General features: G+C 42.1%; 1 protein-coding gene across 2 annotated transcripts in view; it reads left to right on the top strand.

The window, feature by feature from the left end:
• LOC121626224 (phosphofurin acidic cluster sorting protein 1) overlaps nt 1–22,023 on the top strand; it is a 64,212-nt gene that overhangs the window by 29,130 nt on the left and 13,059 nt on the right. For both annotated transcript variants that reach the window (XM_041964575.1, XM_041964574.1), the window contains exons 2-10: nt 4,169–4,256; nt 5,838–5,927; nt 7,631–7,756; nt 13,227–13,371; nt 13,450–13,541; nt 14,870–14,947; nt 18,160–18,219; nt 20,662–20,822; nt 21,736–21,829. In XM_041964575.1, coding sequence (XP_041820509.1) covers nt 4,169–4,256; nt 5,838–5,927; nt 7,631–7,756; nt 13,227–13,371; nt 13,450–13,541; nt 14,870–14,947; nt 18,160–18,219; nt 20,662–20,822; nt 21,736–21,829 — 934 coding nt within the window. The remainder of the gene's footprint in view (nt 1–4,168; nt 4,257–5,837; nt 5,928–7,630; nt 7,757–13,226; nt 13,372–13,449; nt 13,542–14,869; nt 14,948–18,159; nt 18,220–20,661; nt 20,823–21,735; nt 21,830–22,023) is intronic.

Raw genomic sequence — 22,023 nt, 5'->3', positions numbered from 1 at the left:
GGTTTTCAGTTGAGCACAGAAGTAGTAATTCAGGAATCCCACTGGTACTTGCATCCATTTACTGAGCAACAATGAAATACACATTGGCCATTTACTGTAAGTTTATCTCAAGGGACATTTTGAATTTGTCCAGCCGTCATATCATGCAAGTAATGATCCACTGAGCAGATGATTAAGAGACTAGTTTTGTGCTACAGTGCGCCTCATTAATGCAGTAAATTGAGAGGTTTCTCTGAGCGGCGAGCATCATCAGGATGACATCTTATTTTGAGATTAGATTCGCCGTACTCCAGGTTCCAGGAGCTTTACGACCCTCAAAACGCTGTGACCTACAGCTATGATGTCCGATGATGAAGGTCCCAGTGGTGCCATAAACATTCACTGTCTCGTCAGCTGTGTGATTAATCACGCTGTGGGAGGGGACAGAGATGGTACAGACCAATAATGTCCTTTGGATGTGCACCAGATGGCAAGATGGACATCATACAAACACTTAGGTGTTCCTTTTAGGTTCCGCCAGCCAAAGGATGTGGAACAGTTGAAGGGATCCTTATAATTTGTAGGGACTCGGATCGGAGCTGAAATAATGAGTCAGTTCATCTATTTGTCAGTAAAAAGAAATGAAACAGCAGCTATAGTTTGAACGACTTTTGCTGGTTTGAGTCTCTCCAATGTAAGGATTTTCCACTTTTCTTCATCTTGTATGATAGTATACTGAATACTACTCAGTGGCCACTTTATTAGGTACATCTGCACACAGGTACAATCTAATGCAATTCAATACAACAGCTCTGCCATAACGTCCATCTTAACTAAGTATGTAATGTTCAATTTTTGTTGACAAGGCTTCCTCAAAATTTCAACATTTGACATTCAACATTTGAAAACTACGTATATACAGCATAAATAAGATATTAACTTGTGTGAACAAGATATTAATTTGTGCTAACTAGATAATAACTTGTGGGCACATGGTTAAAAGTTTAATTCCCAGGCTCTGTAGCTTTTGTAGCTTTCAAAGTAAGGCATCCTAAAATGTAAACCTGGGTATCGTATCAGCACTAATATAGACAATTTCTAATGATGAGCCAGACCTATGTGTTTTTTTTGTGTAATTTTGAGCTGAAACAAATGAATCTGCAACTTTCTTGATAACTGAATAAACGTTGTAGCTGTAACTGTTCAAGCAAAAATGCCAAATATTCTCCTGTTTCAGCCTCGTTGTCATGAAGATTTCTCTTTAAAGCGCTGGGACATGTGGTCCTGATTTTGAAATGCACCAGTAAAAATCTCTAACTTTCCATCATTGCATTGTTCTCATTCGTCTTTGTCTGTTAGACTGGAAGTCAGACAGGCATACAGACAGATTGTCCCTTCCTCTCTCACCCCATCCTTTTCTCCACCCCCCTCATCTCCCCAAAGGCTTACCTCAGGTGCTTCAGCCCCATCCCAAATCGACCCTGGCACCCGGCCTCTTCTGCCTCCTCTCCACCTTGATTCACTCCACTCAGATCCAGCAGGTGTAAGCAGAAGCTGCACTCAGCCACTTTTCTATCGGAGGAAAAAATTGATTTGTTTTTATTCGTAGGTTTAGCCACTTTGATCCTGCGCAGAAAGCCTCGGGAGTGAGGAGAAAGGCTCTCGCTGTTTGTCGCAGAGTGTTAGATTAGTTGCGTCAGCTGTCGGGCCACTTGTCCATTTCGGCGTTGGGACTCGAGCGCTGAAAGAAAGATGAAAGGCAGCAAATGGGGTTTATTTGGAGGACGGCCCAGGTGAGATGAGAGGGAGCTGAGGCTGGAGAGGTGTGTTTGGAACAGGGAAGCAATTTTTCTGTCCACTCTGCCTCCCTTTAATCTTTAGAGTTGTCATTAAAGCTTGCATTAGAAGTTTGAGTGGACATGTTTGTGTCCCGGCACTGGCTTCTAGATGCATGTCTAGACTCTTGATCTATGTAGAGCTGTGGTGATTGTTTGTTATTGATTGTATTGGGTTTTTTGCTACTCTTTTCGCCCGGATCATGTGGAATGGATTATATAAACAGCAGCAGTGGCAGAAAGTTTTTGCAGCAGTTGCAGGAAAGATTTCAGAGGCAGCTCCAGTCACAGTGAGCATGGCGCTTACAGCTTATAGCAAAGGTTGCTTTGGACACACCATTTGTTGCAGTGAGAAGAGTATATCAGCAGACTCAAGTTGTTTGTCTGAACCAGCTCATATCCTTTCTTTCATAATTAGCGATTTTAAGAAAGTACAGTGAAAAATATCTACCTGATCCCAAAATGACACCTTGATAACGCTTGTTTTATTCACCCAACACACTATAAAACACAGAAAAGCAGCAAATCTTCACGTTTGAGAAGCTGCAACCAGCGAGCCAAGCTGTTTTCACTTGATGGACGATTTAAATGGTTAATTGGGTATCATCACTCGTGGTTACCGTATTTGTTAAATACACACTGTAGGATTATAGTGAATTTTCTCTCCCTTCCAGCACAGAAGCGCCTTTTTTCTTTTTTCTTTTTTGCAATGTCACACTGTTCATCTCTTTCTCAACACATTGTGTCAGCCTCTGTCATCCCCACATCTCTGTCAATTTTCATGTCTCCCTCCCTGTCTCCATTGTCTGACTGCTTGCCTGTTTCTTCCTCTCTGTATTCATTGCTGTCTTTGCATCATTTTTTTTTCTTATTTGTCATTTCCCTTTATCTCCCTTCCCTGGCTTTTTCTTCTCTTTTCTCTCTGTGGTCCTTTGTCAGCCTGTCTGTCTTTGCCTTTTCCCTACACTATCTCTGTATTTTTCCTTTGTTTTCTTGCTGTTGCTCTCTGATTCCCTCCCGGCAGCCCCAGCAGGTCTATTTTAGTGGTTTACTTTCTGTCTCTCAAGCCCCTGGAGATGAATTATTGAACAGACTGACCCCTGGCTGCACAGCTGCTGTTTGGGTGGGGTGTGTGTGCATGCGTCTTTTCTTTGTATGTCTCTGTTTTCCTGAACAATTACAGTGTTTCTGTCTGTGTGTCTGCGCTGTGCTGTTTATGCTATAGCAGGAAACATGTGGCTAAGGAGCAAACTGTGCACACACAAGCCCCTGTTCGTTCAATGTTATTCAAACGGAAGACATCCAGGATAACTTTCTATGTGTGTGCACTGATGTCAGCTGGAAAAAAAGACAATGCTGCACTTCAAATGTCACTTTTCATTTTATTTTTGCCTTATTTAAGCGTCCACTAGAGAGATATTACCAGGGTTACGAGCATACACACCCATATACACCCAGTTGCCGGTTTATTGCAGGTAGGCACACCGAGCTAAAGCAGTCAAACACAACAGTCCCGCAGTAAATCCAGCCTTCATTAAAGCTACATCGGGTTTTGGTCACATGTGACACATTAGTACTTTTTTATTTCCGTCAAAGTCGTTACAAGAGGAAGCGTTTCGTCCATCAGTTGCATTGATTCAGTTACAACAGACTGCTGACTTGATGGTTGGTTCGACATTTTATTGCTTTATTTAGTACTTTTTACTGTATGCCAGGTAACGGTATCATTTTTGCTAACCTTTTAACTTTAGCTCTTGCTCCTATCCTGCAGTGTCTCATTTATTTAGAGAAGGACAGGGCGATAGTACTAATGACTATGCTTGAAGTCGAATCTGTGATCTTTTATTTACAGAATGATTGTTTTGAACCTGTAATCCCGTCGCTCACACAGTTGGGAAGCTTAGTTGATGATATGGAGCAAAAGATGAAGGTCTACGAAGTTTTCCTGCTGTTGTACTTTCACCTTTCACACTATTGAATTGTGTGCAGTTGCAGTAATATACAAAGTATACAGTAAAGGCCACTTTACACATCATCAGTCAGAAATGAGTTGTTTCAGAGATGTTTGTTTCTGTCATCTTTTACTGCCTTTTGAAAGTTTCTCATCCATTTTGCACTTTCCAGGCAGAATTAATGTTCACCAGAGGGGATCGTAAAAGTAGGGGAATAAGAAGCACAAAAATATGAGTAGGTGTTGATTTCTAATGAGTGTGCTGTCCACTCATTGGTAACCTGGTAGCTCAGCCCTTTAGGGCATGAATAGACCACTGCTGACTTGTTGATCACGTTGCATGAACATTTAGAGAGGCACCACGATGTCTGCTGACCCAAGTCCTCCTTGTGTTTGCCTACAGGCTGTTCAACCTGACTCTGAAGAAGCTGATCATGCTGAAGGAGCTGGACAAAGACCTCACCTCTGTGGTTATCGCCGTCAAGCTGCAGGTAAGGGATATCTCTACCGCCAAACAATGAAACAGACAAAATATAAGTAACAGCGGCAGCAGGTGGGGGGAAAAGGTTCAGGATGGCAACCATGAATTCCTACCTGGCCAATAGTTCCTCTATTAGCTCCATTAGCTTTAAGCTATTCGCTCCATTAGCAATTAGCTCCTTTACCTGCTAGCTCCATTAACCAAACACACTGTAGGACTCTGCTGCCCACTGGCTGCTAACAGCTTACTAGCTAATATAATTCTTATAGATTGAGTGCATCCTCCGTCAATAGCTGCTTTTGGATTTTATTTATACATCCAAAAATCCCTTTCGCCCCAGAGGCGTCCTGAGGAAGATCTGAGTTCATCCCAAACACATTTTCTATGGTCACCTTGACGACAGGACATTGTTTGTCCCTTCGTTCGTTTAGCCCTGAGAAGTTTTAATGGTAGCGTAATAAAAACAAAAATCGTTAAAATATTAAAAGCCTGAAATTAAAGAAACCAAAAAAACACCAGAATGATGTAACGTCTGATTGAACTTTCCTGGAAATAAATAAGGTCCTGCTGGTGACTCAGTCAACAGTTTTTCAAGCTCAGCGTTAGTTCAGCAATTATTTCTTTAGCTCTAATCAGCAAAATTGTATTTCAAAACTTAAAGTCTTGAATTTCCTTTTCAGTAAGTGTGCCAAACCAGTAGATGTTGAAATGCTGCTGAATCAACCACAAACCACATGTTTTGTTTCCATTTTTGCCCACTGTTTTGTTGAGTCAGGATCCTGGGTCTGGACTCCTCGTTGTTTACAGCAAAAGCACTTTCTGCAACTCCTCCACAGTTTCCTAAATTATTTTTTTCCTATGCTTAAAGAGAGCCTCTTTTATTGTGTCCAATAAAAATCCAGTATTCATGTTCTCGCCATTTGACATCTTTCTGACAGCAGCTAACACGGGTAACTGCAGAAAACAACGTATTTTGTCAGATTTGGCCTGCTGTCGTAAGAAAATACAGTTCAGATGTGAATTTCAGAGTTTATCAGTGTTTATTTCTTCACCTCTCCCACAGTGTTGTCCTCTTCATGGGCTCTGTCATCTCCATCTTGTCCCCAGTTAAAGAAAATCCCCAAATTTCTTTGTTGACTCGCAGTTTACATTATTTAAAATCCTCTTTAATGCTGTGGCTCCACTCCCAGTTTGTGCTCCTTGGCTTGTTTTGTCTCTTCCCCATCTCCATCTTGTATTCTATCTGAGTAAACCAATAAATTCTCTGTTTTTTTCTGGCACATAATACACTGTAAGCTGTTTTAATTCTTCTTCCATGCTGCTTCTGCTGCCACTTGCTCAATCTCCCCCCTCTGCTCCTTCCTATCAGTCAATTTCCTGCCCGCCTCCTCCCTCCTCCCCGACCTCCTCTGCTCCCACGCTTCTCTCGCTGCATGCGGTTGATGAGAGTTCATTGTTTTGACTCTGCTGGAGTTGACTGGGGCATGCTAATAGTAATCTTTCCATCTTTCCCCTCTTTCTTTCCCTGCTCTCTTGACGTTCCCTCTTTTGTCTTTTCTGTCCGTCTCTCCTCCTTCTTTCGCCTACTCAGGGCTCCAAGCGGATTCTGCGCTCCAACGAGATCCTGCTGTCCTCAGCAGGGCTGACAGAGACCGACCTACAGCTCACCTTCTCCCTGCAGGTAAAGACAAGGGTTCAGAGAGCCCATGTGCCTGTCAGTCAAAAACAAACAAAAACTTCTTTCACTTTTTTTTCAACTGAAATGGACAAAAATAACAGGAGTAATAGATTTTAATCATCCTCATTAATAGCTCTATCTACTAATGCACTCTCAAACCCTAAAAACAGAAATCTCACAACAGACAAATGATTCAAAATTAACAGTTTTGATATCTGCTCTCTTTTCTTAAAACCTAAAACTTTTTACTTAACACCTAAAACTAACCATTTGATTTTTGGAACTTGTTGATGCCTACCTTACAGACTGAATAAAGGGCAAAAACAGTCTACTTAGGCATAACAGTGTTTTGAGCTAAATGCTAACATCGGCATGCTAACATGCTGATATTACACGGGTAGAATTTTCACAATGTTCATTTGTCTTTTAGTGTTTGCATGCTAACAACTTCTAATTAGCGCTAAATACAAAGACTGTTGGGAATGGGATTGGTTTTGCAGGGTCATGTTGTCAAGTTCAAACTTCATGAAGGCACTAGAGGAAAAGTCAGACAATCACAGAGGTCCTGAATGTCCAAAAATCCATTAAGCAGGTTTTGAAATATTTCAGTCCGGACAAACCTGGTGGACCAACTGAGGTATGCTCTGCTGCTGCATGAGCTTGGACAAAAACAGTGCATCCGTGTTTTGCACGACAGTGGGGGTGAACCATTTGTTGACCCCTTGTACCCTCTGCACTATTCTGGGACATAGTTCCTTAAACAACTTTGACTTGGTTCTTTTTTAAACGTCAGTGGAATTTATCGAAAAGAGGAAAGAAAATTTAATTGTCACAAGTCACTACAAGCTAATTTTTGGGCCACAATAATCCAATAAAAATGGCATGAGATCCTTGCAGGTACTGTTTTTCAGTTAGGTGAAAGCAGAGCACATGAGATTTTCAAAATGTGTTTGTAGCTGTGCACTATTTTTGGCTCAACCCTCAAATGATAAACAGTATTTCAGTTCTCCAACTTTGCGTGAAGTATCCCACTCTGTCATTAACAGTGTTGATCCAAATCCGAATCTATTCATTTGCTTTTGCTTCCTAAAACATGAAAAATGTTGTGCAGGTGCAGAGACGCTGCGTGTAATAAACATCAGATCCCTGCATGCAACAACACTCACACAGAGTTTTCCATTCACTACCTCTGTGCATCAGGCAGAGCATGGTTAATGTAATTCCCAGTAGGGTTTCTTCTGCTCTAAATTATCCTTTCCAATTTTCATGTTTCTAAATGCTGCTAAAAGGTCAGGGAGTTTCTCTCTCTGGATCTTAGCGAGTGCAGTGAGCCAGACATTATACATTATACATTTAACTTTCCTCAGCAGCGGCACTGCAGAGAGGAAGCCTATTAAAACAGGGGAACAGAGCGCTTTCATGGCTTTGAACATTGTTACAGGAGTCGGTTTTGTTCCATTTATAGTGCAGCCGTTGAGATCCTTAATGATGGGTTATGTCATAGTTCGGATGTGACGAAGTGGTTCAACACTTCAGGACGCCGGAGACAGGTCAGCAGGTGTGATCGGCCTAATTATCATGGCCTGGGAAACAAATGTCACCGCTTTATTAGTCTGCATCTGAACCTGTCCAGCAAGTCAATCACGCTTATTAGTATGCTATCCGTGTTTGCTTATGTGTGTATTTGTGTGTATTTATACCTACAGTATCCACACTTCCTTAAGAGGGATGCCAACAAACTTCAGATCATGCTGCAGCGACGGAAGCGATACAAGAACCGGACCATCCTGGGCTACAAGACGCTGGCCTTGGGACTTATCAACATGGCTGAGGTATCATGACAACTCTTAAGCAATCTGACGCCGAGCTGCAACATGGAGATAAATAATCTGCTTCTGTAATTTAGTTAATTTAAACACAATACTTGTGCTCAAAAAGAGGATTCATTCTCAGTGAAGAACCTTGGAGCTCTAATCTGCCTCTATACATGCCAAAGAGCAGTGATTCCTAACACGTCTCTGGGGGTCATCAGGTGGAAACCTCCCTTCAACAGTGTTTCGCCTATTTCGTCCCACTACACCTCCAGGAGGGTAGGCGGTGAACTCTGGCGTCCCAGAGTCACCCCCCCTAGTGCCAGTTCACACTGCTCCTACACAATCCAAACAGCACCGCCACGTTCAACTGACCCAGAGATGCTCCAGGTAGTGGCCAGTACCGATGCTATAATTTACCTATTGCTAATGCTAATGCTAACCGCTAAGAAGAACAGAAGAAGACAATACAGTTCCGATAGCTAATGTTAAGTGCTAACTGCTACCTGCTAAGACAATAAAGCAAGATTCACCTATACTGTCAATGTTAACTGCTAGCTACCAGTACTAACTGCTAAGATACTATCATACTACCACCGCTTTAGCTATTGTTAGCTGCTACAATGCTAACACAGGCCTAGATGCCACATGTAACTGCCGATTGCCACACTACCATCATCTACCCCTGCCTCTCACCAACTGCACCAATAAAAGCGGGGTGGGAATACAATTTAGAGGGTGCAAAAGGTGAAGGCCTGAACCACAAACTAAATTTAACACCCTCTTCTGACATATCCTTCAAGAAGCAACAAATAATAATAATCTTGGTATTTCATCTGGTTAAAGTCTAACAACCGAAAACCAGTTCATTTGCACACATTATCCATAGTAACAAGTGTAGGACATTTGCACTTAAAAGTATTTTCCAAATGAATGCATGATTTGTGGTTGCGAGGTAGGTGGAGGAAAAGCTGCATAAATTCATCTCTCGAAGCTCCTGCTCGGTACATTTTTGTGTGTTTCCAGCGCCGGGCACCTCCAACAGCAGCAGATGGAGGTTGAGCTGCGTGTTTGAGGGCACGTCAGCTGTGAGTTGTTGAGTCAGCGGAGTCTCACCCTCTTCAGCCGGACAAATGTCCCAGCTGATCTGAGCTCTTCACCCAACAAACTACCGGTCACAGGCTCGTTCCCTTCGACATGCAGCCTCTGCCTCCTGCTGCAGCCCAGTCTCAGTTTAGCTTTCTCTGTGCCGTCACGTCAAGATAATATCACCCAGAATAAAGGGAGTGGTCTTCTCTCCTGCAGGTCTATTCCTCCACATTTCTCCTTTATTGTTTGGAAACTTTTATTCAAAACTTATTTAGCACTAACCTTCATTTAACCTTCAACTCAATTCAAGCAAGTGCACTTTTCAAAATCGCGTTCTGGTCTTTGGCCCAGCGTTCTCTTCTCAGCCGCCATAAATGTCGCCGTAAATCAAACTTTCAATTAAATATTAGCCTCTTCTGCCAAAAAGCTCCTCGCGTTCTCCGTCTCTCACAATGCGAAACCTTTATAAAAGGGCTGTGATTAATGGCCGTGTCCGTACTCGTGCGCGTACACGTGGATGTTCCTTGTGCTTTACGAATGCCTGGTGGGCCAAAAACACCTTGAACAAACTGGCTCACCACAAAAGACTTTATGGAAAGGAAAGGACGTAAATAAAGACTTGATCAAGAGCTAGGTTTGGTCTCCAGGATGTTTGCACACTCGGCATTTAGATCAGGCTTTTATCAAGAGCGGGTTAAACCAAATACAACAGGTGAATAAGTTGATATGAATAAAGACACGATTCTTGTGAAGCCAGACTGCCGTTTTTAAAATCTAGAACAGTCGTTGCTCCAGTCTGTGTGATGCCTGCTGCCTCTGCTCGGGATATAAAGTCACATTTTATTCATGAAGCTCTTTCAGCAGACGGGTTCAGCTGCAAAGTGCTTTACAGAGGGCAAAGGACACAAATACAGACTCTAATGCATGAAAGCTTCAAACTCATTTCCTTCACAGGAGCAGTAAAAGTCTCTGCAGAATGAACTCTGCTGGTGTATTCTCCCAGACCTGTGTGTGTGTGTGTGTGTGTGTCAGAAAAATAATATGCTATAGGGGACACACGCAGGTTTTCAGTTCATACATTCCTATTCCTGTGCTTCTCCAGTGACAGGTAGTTTCCACTGACCCAGCAGGTATTGTGAGGAAGAACTGTTGAACCTGTTTGAAAATTAATAAACTTCAACTCTTATGAAGCACAGATTCTCTGTTTATCTGTCACATACCAAGATGTAGTGTGAAGCTGGATTCAGGGTAGAGCTACAGCTAATGATTATGTCCATTATCAGTTAATCTGCTCGTTATTTTCTCAATTAATTTGTCTATGAAATGTCAAAAAGTAGTGAAAATGCCCATCACAATTTCGCAAAGTCCTTAAGTTGTTTGTTTCATCAAACCAACAGTCCAAACCAAACAATATTTCATTTACCATCATACAAGATAGCAACAAGCAGCCAAACCTCATATTTGAGGAGCTGGAACCAGCAGATGTTTGACATTTCTGCTCGATGCAACGATGGTTTACCAGAACAGTTGATTCCTTTCAGGGACTTTCAGTAGATTACTGGACCAACTGTTGCAGCTCTAGTTAAGAGTAACTGACATGTAACTTCACCTTGGGGCCACGACAACAACAGAGATCCCATGTGGAGACTGACTGGCTGATGTTGGTGGAGATTTTTGAGTGAAAACAACTAAAAGGAATAGAAGTTGTCTCCAAAAACCACTACACTGCAGACCCTCTGTTCATTGCCTTGTATGAATACAATTAATTCATTAATTAAAACCCGTGTCTAACCCAGTAAACCCTTGCTTGAGTTATAAATCCATTTGAAGGCAGAATACATGGGAATTGTCGGTTGCACACTCACTATAAAGAAAGGAAAAGGAAAAAAGATGTAAACTCAGCACATTATCGTCTTACTTTGAAAGTTTCAGGTTTTTATGATGCCACTGCTAAATGGAGGCTGTTAAAAAGTTATCACTGCTTATTTTTATGTGCGCCATGAAGTCACTGCTGAAGAAATAAATGTGAGATTACATAAAAAATGAGAAATGATAAAAATGACGTGCATGTGCTTTTATGATGCTGACAAATGGCCAGCACCAGCACGTGTCCTCAAAAATACTTTAAAAACAGCTGCGAGGGTCATTATTTTTAACAAACACTCATATTGCATTTTTTCCCTAACATGACTTAATTACGCAGCATCGTGCTATCTTTGAGTTTTTCCATTTAACTAGTATTTGCATAACTTCAACTCCCTCTGGCTCAGACTTCCTCTTGCTTCCTCACATCCACCTGGGAACGCTAAATGCTGTGCAGTGATGGAAAGTGAAAATAGTCGCACTTAAACACTGTAATTATCTGCGTGATAAAAGTATGTTTTAGAAAGAATTCCCTGCACTGCATCGGTCAAGGCAGCAGTTGGTCTCCGTGAGCGCTTTTTAATGGATTTTAAAAAGTGGTGGCAGCGTTTTAGGAGATGAACCTGCTGCAAATCCATCAGTAGATTTAGTCTCTTCATTAGAGACTGAGAAAAAAAAATCCACCAGTGTTTCTTGTTAAATATGCATATTGCATCTTGGTGGTGTTTGCCTCGTCAGATTTGCATAATTGTCTTACTGACTGGAAGCTGGTTAAAATTAGCTGCAGCGTGAAGCATTAGAATGCAACAGCATCTGAACGTCATCTACGCGAATGGACGTATAGCAGTAGTGTCGGTCTTTAACGTGTGGCTAAGGCTGCCTCCGTAACAAGCTGCTCAGACTTCATTAACTCTCTGAGTGTGACCAGACTGCTGAGAGAGGCTGGGTGTCAGTTAGATGCACACACACACACACACACACACGCACACAGGAGATGTGATGCTGCTGTTTGCCGCAGAGAGAAATGTGCTGCCTCACATGTTCATGTTTTCTCTGTCGTCGTGGTGACAGTCTCCGGTTTTGTTAATCCCTGGCTGCTATTTTTGTTTATCTCCTTCAGCCTCCTATTCCTCCTCGTTCCATTATCACGCTCTTCTCAACATCTGCCTCATGTCCGTCCTCATTTCTTCCCTCTCTGCTGTCTAGCCTGTGTTTCTTTCAGTCTACAGAGTCTCTCTCTTCCTCTGTCTCCTCTTCCTCTGAGTTAAATCACATCCAGTGGTAATACCTGCTGTGTGTCCAGGCAGACCACACTGGAAATAAGTCTCTTTTTCCTGACTTTTCTGTTAGAAGTTTGCAGATCTGACTTCCATTCCTTCAATATTGTCTCATATCCATTTGCATGCTAGTATTTTGGCATTCAGATGCTCCTCGTCCTAGAAAAAGGTTCCATTTTGGAGCATATCAGCTCAAACCATGTGTACAATAGGGTTTATTATTGGTTGCTCAATGGCAAAATAATCAGAATTATTATGGTCAATATTGAAATCATGATTATTTACAGAATACATGCATTTATTCATAACACGGTATATAATATGTTAAATATGGAGACTTATTTAATATATAATGTGTACCGCAATGTTGTTTTTATTTGGTGTATGAAATGTGAGAAAGGATTGACGAAATGCAACTCGCGTCCTTTTTGGCCGCTAAAAGCACCCGTGCCATAAATCCAAGCAGCAGCTGGTTTGACCAGGTTTTTAACAATCGAAAGGCTCACTCGACTGCGGTGAGCTGAGCTGAACGTGCCACAGTCTGGCTGAGAGGGAGTTTGGGGCTTTCAGGGAGGAGCGAAAGGATCTATAACACAAGACAAAACATTGATCGTTTTGTTTTCACAATCGTTGGAGGCAAAAATCGTAATTAATAAGACAATTGAATCAATTGAATTGTTTGTTGGCAAGTGAATTTTCACACACGGGCAATTTGTCTTTGTGTTTTGGTGCATAACAGCATAAATATAGTAAGAGAAAAAGAGTAAAAATAAAGTAAGAGGCATTTGCTGCAAAAGTCAAGAAAAATAGATAGAAAATGGGAACATTTACACTAAAAATATGAAAAGATAAAAATAAAAAATAAATTAAGGAAAATATAGAAAAATGTATAGAACCCAGTATCTTTCTTATTTTCAGACTGAAACTCCATCAAGGACATTGAATGCCTCTTCTCAGTATTCTCAATAAATCTTTTTATAACCTGGATTGGAGGTAGATGATGAAATAATATTCTATTCCTACTGCATGGATTTTTTTGCTTTTATTATATACCTTAAATTGTGTTTTTTCCAGGTTTTACAGGCTGTAAACTAAAGGTTTTAAAGGCGGACAACAACATTATGATATCTGACTTTTTGCTGCCAGCAATTTGCTGTTTTTCCATGTTGAAAAGCATTCGTCACCTCATCTGATGTGCTTTTTGTAAATGTAGGCTGTATGTATTTCATGCAACTCTGTGTCTGTTTTTTTCCCATTTCCAGGTGATGCAGCACCCCAGCGAGGGGGCCCAGGTCCTGGGGCTCCACAGCCAGCTCAAGGACGCCTCGGTGCCCGTCGCCGAGATCCGGGTCTACTCCCTCTCCAGCCAGCCCATCGACCATGAGGGACCCAAAGCAAAGATGTCCGGTGAGCACATGGTCTCACCACATCTGTCTCCTCTCTTCCAGCGTGTCCCCGTTCTTCACGTGTCCCCTGTCTCTGCAGATCGCTCCCCAGACATCGACAACTACTCTGAAGAGGAGGAAGAGAGCTACTCGTCAGAGCAGGAAGGCAGCGACGACCCCATTCACGGGCAGGTACGTCTGTGAATGTGTGGCGCACAATCACGGTCACTCTGGCCTTCGTAAGTCAATTTGTCAGCTTAGGAAGACACATAACCAGTGCCATAACATTTGTTCTTGATATGTCCTGTGACGAACGGCCACTGTTTTCAGAGTGCTTTGCAGGTATTTAAGCTTTATAAGGTACAAAAATGTACAACATGAAGTTGTTATTCCATTTTTAATACCCACCATTTCCATTCATTTACATTTTTATTGACATCTTAACATCCCATCATGTAAAAAAGATATCATGCAAGTTTTCTTTTGCACTGTATATCCACTCTGATGACTACAGACTAGGGTAAGTAGTAAAATATAGTGAATCCCACCTGCTTTACTGCCTATAAATGCTGCTGATCTGGGCTGTTTTCACCACATACTCGTAAAAGAAGTTGTTAAAGTTCGGAAAATTCATCCTTAGAAAATGTAAATCTTGTTTGCCATTCAGAGTGAATAGATTGTCTGTCTTTAGCAGGGGACAAGTTCCCAAACAGTGCGAGCGCGAGCAGAGAGCTCGAGGTTTTTTATTGTGTCACTTTCTCTCTCTCGGCTTACGAGAGAGAGAGAAGGTGCTCGGGGGGATGCGAGGGGGATCGGCGCCCATCGGTGCGAGAGATTGGAGGAGAGAGTGAAAGGAGCAAACAGACAGTGGAGAGAGATAAGAAGGGAGCAACAAGGCTTTGGAGGCCGGATTGAAAAGCCTGAAAGGGAGGGATGGAGGGGAGCTGAGCGGTGGGAGGTGAGGGAAGCTGCTGCAGGACTGGAGTGGCGAGTAAACATAGCCGGTGTTTCAACGTAAAGGACAATTCCAGCTTACAGTTAACATTTTTTCTGTAGTTCTGACATGAGAAGCATGAGAGATCAGATGATTTTAAAACGTCATGCTGTAAATGTCGACTGTCTGCTTTTGCTGCACTTTTCTATTGCATTAAAGAATTATTATCAACATCTGAGGTGCCCGCTTTTGGCTTTACCTCCAAATATAGTGGCTGACTTTTGTACAACCTGTCAGACCGCTCATGCTTCTTGCCCTGTTGTTGTTCCGTCATTGCCACCATGATCCCAAGACCTCAGCAGCACTTTGATGAATATAATGTTATCATAACTGATAAAAAAAAAATATGAAATTAGAAGATAAGGCCGACATTTTGCTATATTTTTCTCAATGCTAACAAATCTCATGAAAAGAAGAATTCTTTAGTCTTGATACTTTCTGACCTCCCTGTTCTGTCAGTGGCGCCTGGTCTCGACTAAAGATCCTTGAAAATGACTCACAAGCCTCCTCTTCCTCTCTCTTTCAGTATCTATATGACGAAGAAGAGGAGGTGAGGAAGAAGAAGCCGAGGCGTAAGCTCCCTTCCAACGCCGCCATCACCCGAGTAAGAAAAACACCTCTCTCGCCTCATCCACCCGTTCCTCTGCTTTTCTATCTCCACCTACTTGTTTTGTCTGCAAAGCAATTTGCTGCAAACCCGCTTCGTGAAAAAGCCCTTTCAAATAGATTTGATTCGACTGGACTGCCCCTCATCTGCCTCACCTCATTCAACCTCTCCTCCTCTCTCTCCTCCTATCTGCTCCTCTGTCTCTCCTCCCCTGTTGTTAGCTTTCTATAAATCCATTTCTCCCTCTCATTCTGGATACATGGCCAATTTTCTAGAGAGAAAACATTGAGACAAGTCACCATAAGCGCTCGCAATAACATTAACCACTTTTGCACACACACGCGCGCACACACACACACGCACACACTCACTCAGCAGGAACACAGATTAACACAAAATTGTCGACAACCCTGAAAATTACAATGGACCTGCAATTTGCCAAAGGACAGCAGAGTGTGCGCGTGTGTGTGCGTGTGTGTGTGTGTGTGTGTGTGTGTGTGTGTGTGTGTGTGTGTGTGTGTGCGTGCATGCATGTGTGTGTCTGGCAGCAGGAGTTTGTCTCAGCAGGCTATTAATGGAGCGCTCCTGTGGAGGTCTCTGTGAGGCTGTCACTGATGCTCCCTAACACCACCACCTGTGGACACCACACACACGTGCACGCACACACACACACAAAAATAACCATAATTTCAGCACTGCTGGGATTGAAAAACACACATGATGAGCATAAACACACACTCAAAAGCCATTACAACAGACCCTCTGCCCTGTGCTGCAAACACACACACACACACACATACATACAGAGTGTCCATCACTTTTTGGGACATTACATAAACTTCCATTCATTTCTTGGAGACTTACAATAACCAGTACTTGCTTAAAACCTAACTTTAACCCAAGTCTTCACCCTAAAATGTAATAATTTACATTATGGGAACTTGGGTTTTGTCCTAATAAGGAAGGCGAGTCGCCACAATCTGACTTCATGTCCCCACAACATAAGTAATACATATCCACACACACACACACACACACACACACACATACAGAGAAACATTTTCATCTCCAGAGTCCAGCATGAAGTCGACCCTCTCCACTTTCCAGCAGCAAATTGGGACACAACCTCCAAAACACCTCAGCTCTCTGCAGCCACTCAGACATCCACTCATGTCGCTGATGAAAGCTGTGCTCAAAGCTCATTGTTACCAGAAACACCCAGACCTTTCAAAGGGAGCATTGTTGTTTAAGCTAGTTTGCTGGGTTTCCTTCCATAAGAGGATGCTGTTCATCACAATGTACAGTAAAATGCTTTCAGGTAATTGATAGCAAAGAGAAACACTGCAGAAAAACACATTTACCATTGTGTTCCCACTGTGGATTACGCTTTTCTGTCTGTTGTTTTACTGATTTTCACCCATTTTTATTAAGAGTAATGTCCAGAACACTGCCTGCGTACTTGTACACATCCTCCTGCACTGACGGGACAAATGGTGATGTCCAGTTATAAGGTTATTACCTAATTCATGTTTCATTCTGTCAACAATAATCAGGATCCCCATCAACTTTTTCTCTGGCAGAAAAATTAGCAAAGGTCACTTTCATCTGCTACAAGAACGGCAGTCATCTAAATCATAATGCTGTGCTGGCAGTAATGAGAGTCGAGGTGGATCTCATGTATACGAGTGAACAGTGTGGCCATTATCCTCACACTCCTTACCATGGTATTTATCATTTTATATTGATATAGTATATAATATCAGTAGAATAACCAACAAATCAAAGTTCTTCGCATTGAGCACAAAATTATATAAGAATCCAATCTTGTTCATTGATTTGCTTCATTGCCCTCAGTAGCTTAATACATGCAGACAAACTAAAGGGATAGATACACTGTGTAAACAATCCCAAAATTACTGCAAAATTACTGCCCAAATGTCCAACTATGACACAGTTGTAAGCATTGTCCGATTAAGATGTGTGGAGGACTCAAATTTTAGTGACCTTATAGAGCATTTTAAACCAGCTCTTGCAAGTTTAGCTCATTGTTAAGCTGCCCGGCTGCAACTTTACTGTTTTGGCTCACCGCTCACATAACAGTCTTTTTTTGTTAACCCTCTGTCGAGGTACCTAGCGCAGTAGCACAGTTAGCAGTAAGATGTCAGACTGGCAGTAAATGTACAGTGTAGGTTACAGTGTGTCAGTTAATAAGTGCTGCTTCTTCTCAAGACCAGTGAAGTCTTGTCTGTTTTGTCTGCTGGAAAAGTGAAGGATGTTAGCCCTGAAGCCCCGTAACAATCTGGCCTACGTTTAAGAGTACTGTCTGCAGTGGAAAACAAAGTGAAAAAGCTGTAAAAACCCACTGTACTGCCTGCTCAGCACCAAACAACACACAGACACAGTTAGCAACAAGCCGATGAACACAGCAAAGCATTGAGCAGCGGAAGAGACAGATATTTCCTCCAGGAGGTGGTGGAGACCAAAAACAGAGCTAAAGGAGGGTGATTATTGGACTGCATTAGGTAGCCAGAAATAAAACTTTAAATGAAAGTTAATGTTGCTTTGTTTCCGCAGCCACCAAATGGCCAATAAATCAGTTATTGCAGGTGTAAAGACAGTTTTGAGTCTGAAAAGGTATGGGCCAGAAATAAAATTCACAGGCTTTTATAGGACAACAACACAGTGTAGCCAAGATTCATATTTTCAAGCCTTTTACAAAGGTCATGTACAGAAAATGAATGCAATTTTGAACTGCAAAGATTTAGAAAAAAACATTTTAGAAGAAAACCCCGAGCCGCTGAGTGGCTTTTAATAAATATGACATGTACTATACCAAACCACCCTTTGTACTTATTCAGCTGAACATCTGCGATGGGAGGCGTCGACTCGATAACCTCGATAGCGCTCACGCTCTCACATATTCCACTTTAATAACACAGGATGCAGGCGCACCCGAGCCCGCACAGCAGCATCTGCGTAGACGCCGCTGTGACATGCAGATGTATGTCCTGGTGCTGTATCCATTAACTGCTGTTGTTTTTGAGCCGCCAAGCGTGAAAAGAGGGCTCAGAAGTTACTGTTACATCCCGCTCCCGTCACCTCTTTCTCCCCCTCCCTCACACACACACACACACACACAGATGTGAGCATCCATCTCCTGAGCCTCTCATGTTGTCTTCTTTTCTCTTCCCTATTTTCTTTCTCTGCAGCAACCCAACATCAAGCAGAAGTTTGTCGCCTTGTTGAAAAGGTTTAAAGTCACTGATGAGGTAGGTGCTGTTTTCTCACTCCCCCCCCCCCCCCACCCCCACCCAACACACTTCCACTTCATGTGCGAGGTTCAGAGCGTGTGTTCGGCTGAAGCCAGCATGTATTTCAGTTTGGCTTTAAAGACACGGAGAAGCGTGTGGGAGAAATGTGGCAGAACAACTGAGATTCAGCTGGCAGCTCAAAAAAAACACCAACAAAAGAGACGCTAAACATTGTCGATTAAAATAGAACGGGACTGCGTGTGTGTGTGTTTGATGTGTTTATGTGCTGCTGGAGTGCTTCCACCTCGATGTGTGTGCTGGATCTCACACTGAGTCTGTTTGGGTGTATGTTAATGTGAGTGTTTCTCTTGTATGAACATGGTGGGCTTCGTGTGGTTGCTTCCCACCTGTTTTTGTCATTCTTAATCCAAATTTGAGCCAAAATATTTGTGTTTTTGTGTTTCTTCTTGTCATTTATTTTCTTTGTGTTTTGCTAAATCATGTAGTGTTTATTGAATTTATTATTATTTATTATACAGATAACTTCTACCATAACTTCTCCTGCTACCTCTTCACAACAAGATTACAGCTTCTATTATGATACCTGCTATAAATATTCCCAATATTCCTTTTAAGTGTTACTTGATGAAGCACTGCATGATGCACTGGATAAATTTTGGCACCATTGCCGACCTTATTAGACATATAATTCCAGTTTATTACAACAATAACTGCACCTTCCAGGCAAGAAATGCAGCTCAAAGTGCTTCACAACAAAGACATCACATGCGCCAAGTGCTAGAAGAGATTAGTTTTTATCTTTCTTTTAAAAATGACAATGGTAATGTTGTGTTCAGCGAGTTAATTGCTGAGATTTGGGAACACGATGAAAGAAACACAAGCAGAGAATCATGCACGCTTTAAATGCAGCTAATCCAACTTTTTAAAGCAGAGACGACCCAAACAGTCTGTTTTAAACATCCGTCACCCCTACAGACAACTTCCAGAGATGAGGTCGACACACATATTACTATTACTGTTATTGCCAATCCCTCTAATTACCTGTAGAGGTGTTAGTAATTCACCAGTCGGACATACTGGATCTGTATTGGTGCTGACGATCCACGTTAATTCCTGTTTTTGTTGTTATAAGGTTGTAACAGAGGGACTTTATAAACCCTCTGGAACAATATGGCTCAGTTTGACAAAATAATCCTAACTGAAGGTCCACTTACTTCACTTTTTTTAGTGCTTTCAACCACCTTTCACTGTCTTCTATCAGGAAATGGAGTCTGCCTGTGAGATTTTATATTAAATAAAGATAAAAAGCATTTCTCACTGTACTCAGTCTCACCTTTATACATATAGATACTTGTATCCGCCTGTGTTTGCATGCATGAAGAATACTGTTTCAAACCCAGTTATAGGTTGGTGTATATACTGTAAGTGCCATCAGTGTTTACAGTATCCTGGTTAAATATGTGCTCTGATTATGAGAATCTGGGCTCTGAGCTGGTGTTAAACAGATCCCTGTGACATGTAAACATCTCACTTCTTTCACTTTCACTTTTCACTGTGTGAAATCTCAGACTTGCAGAGCCGTGTGGGGGAAAACTGGCAGTAAGCTGCGTTTGTTATTACTTTTGGGATCAACATATCGCTCCTCTGTACGGGAAGTTATTACTGCTCAGTCGAAGTTCCTCTCCAGGCGTTGATTTAAACCCTAAAAACTCATCACCGTTCATCAGAATTAGAAGCTTTTTTCATGAGAGATTAGATGCATTTCTGCACCTTTGCCTTCATGTTAACGTTATCTAGCACACTGCAGATTTGTTTGGACGCAGTCTATTGAGAAAAATAAACATGCTAACAAGTGGGCTTGTACTCGCTGTGTCCCCAGGATAAATGGAGGGAGCAGCTTCAGTATAAGTTTTATGTTTAAACTGCGCTCTGGGAAAAGCAGGCTACAGTTTGGCTCTCTCATTTTCAGATCCTTTGGTAACAGATGAAACTTCACCAGTTCTCCTTTTGCAAGTCTCTGCCATCATTTTGAAACCAGAGAAACTCGGCTTGCAAAATACCAGAAGCTACGCCTGTCTTTTCCTCTGCTACCCTTCATTTCACAGCAGCCCCACCCCATAACTTGACAGGATTGGCTCCTTTGGTTTGTTATGTATGAAACCTTGACTGTCTGAATCAGTCTGTCAGTTTGCTCAGCCATGACAATGACTGCTTATTTTGCTAATGATATGTCTTGTAGCACATACAGAAAACCATATGGACACGTTAACCAGAACAATAACTAGATTTTTACATGAGGGGGAAGTGGGAGCAGGTTGTTGCCAATTTTTATTGCTTCTTTGTGTGTGAACAGAACTGAATAAAGTTGCATGGCCTGTGTCTGTTTGCACCCTGTACATGTCGTCTGTTGGACACTTGTCTCCTCTGTGTTTCGTCCAGGTCGGTTTTGGCCTGGAGCATGTGTCCAGGGAGCAGATCCAGGAGGTGGAGGAGGACCTGGACGAGCTCTACGACAGTCTGGAGATGTACAACCCCAGCGACAGCGGGCCGGAGATGGAGGAGACCGACAGCATCCTCAGCACGCCCAAACCTAAGCTACGGTAACAGCACAGGCTCACATTTAATGGCAGTAATCACACACTTACAGTGCTCACCTAGCTAGACGTATCTATGAACACTTCGGTGCTAACACGGTGCTGCTTGCCTGACACACACACTACCTGCATTCATCTCTATTGATGATTCAGAGCCCCCTCTGCTGGTGAAAATGACTCACTGCATCCACATATATTGATGTTCATTCGAGGTTTATATGAACCAGAACTGGGTCAGTTAAATCCATCAGAATGCAGTAAATATATATATAAAAAAAAATCCCCGGTCGTGTATTTAAAGTATAGGATCAAGAAGGAAATCTGGTGAGCAGTCATTTCTAAACTTACAGCTGTGATCCATGTTTAAAAAGAAAAACGTCTGAAAGTGTCAGACAGAAAGTTGTTTAACTTATTTTTAGTCCTTTCTTGTTATTGTTTCTTGTGCACTTCCTATTTTGCTCTAGACTATCACTTTCTCCCTGATCTTTTATCTTATCTTATTAGCCTCAAGATGAGAGAGCACACAAAATAGCTCTATTTGTAATGTAGTGCTTTGAAATGCAAAAACAAGGGAGCTATATAAATAACTGCGATAGACTAGTCTGTTTTTTTCTTCCCTGTCACACTTTTGTCAAAGTGTATTTTTGGATGACAAATGGACAAGTATGTGTTTTTTTAGAAGCCACCAATAAAGATAAGAGGTATTTTTCACTGAAGACATTTTGATAAGTCACAGTCTGAATGTGCAAATGATAAAATTATGACGGCTGAGCTCCATTTAGCTGCTTCAGTTGCAGTGTCCTGGTATCACACTACTTGTTATTAGTAACACCTGTGTTTTTCCTACTACCACAGCCAAAATGTCTGCTGTGATAATTTGTCTGAAGTTTTTCTTCTGCATCTGTCTGCGTGCGTTCAGGCCGTTCTTTGAAGGAATGTCCCAGTCCAGCTCGCAGACGGAGATCGGCAGCCTGAACAGCAAAGGCAGTTTGGGTCGAGACACTTTCAGTCCGGTGAGTAACTCAGATCCGCGGGGGGTGCAGCAGCTGCAGCGTCAGCAGGAATTTCACTTATGAGAGCTGTGGGGCGTTCGTGTGCCGCTCAAGAAAACCTCAACTGTTTGCAATGGGGTTTTTTAAAAAGTGTTTTTCTCCTCTATCTCATCGGGCGCTGAGTGCAGTAAAACTTTATGGTCCCCAAAAGGCTT

The sequence above is a fragment of the Chelmon rostratus genome, chromosome 23, assembly GCF_017976325.1.
Source record: "Chelmon rostratus isolate fCheRos1 chromosome 23, fCheRos1.pri, whole genome shotgun sequence".
Lineage (NCBI taxonomy): Eukaryota > Metazoa > Chordata > Actinopteri > Chaetodontiformes > Chaetodontidae > Chelmon > Chelmon rostratus.
This window is presented reverse-complemented; position numbering and strand designations above follow the sequence as displayed.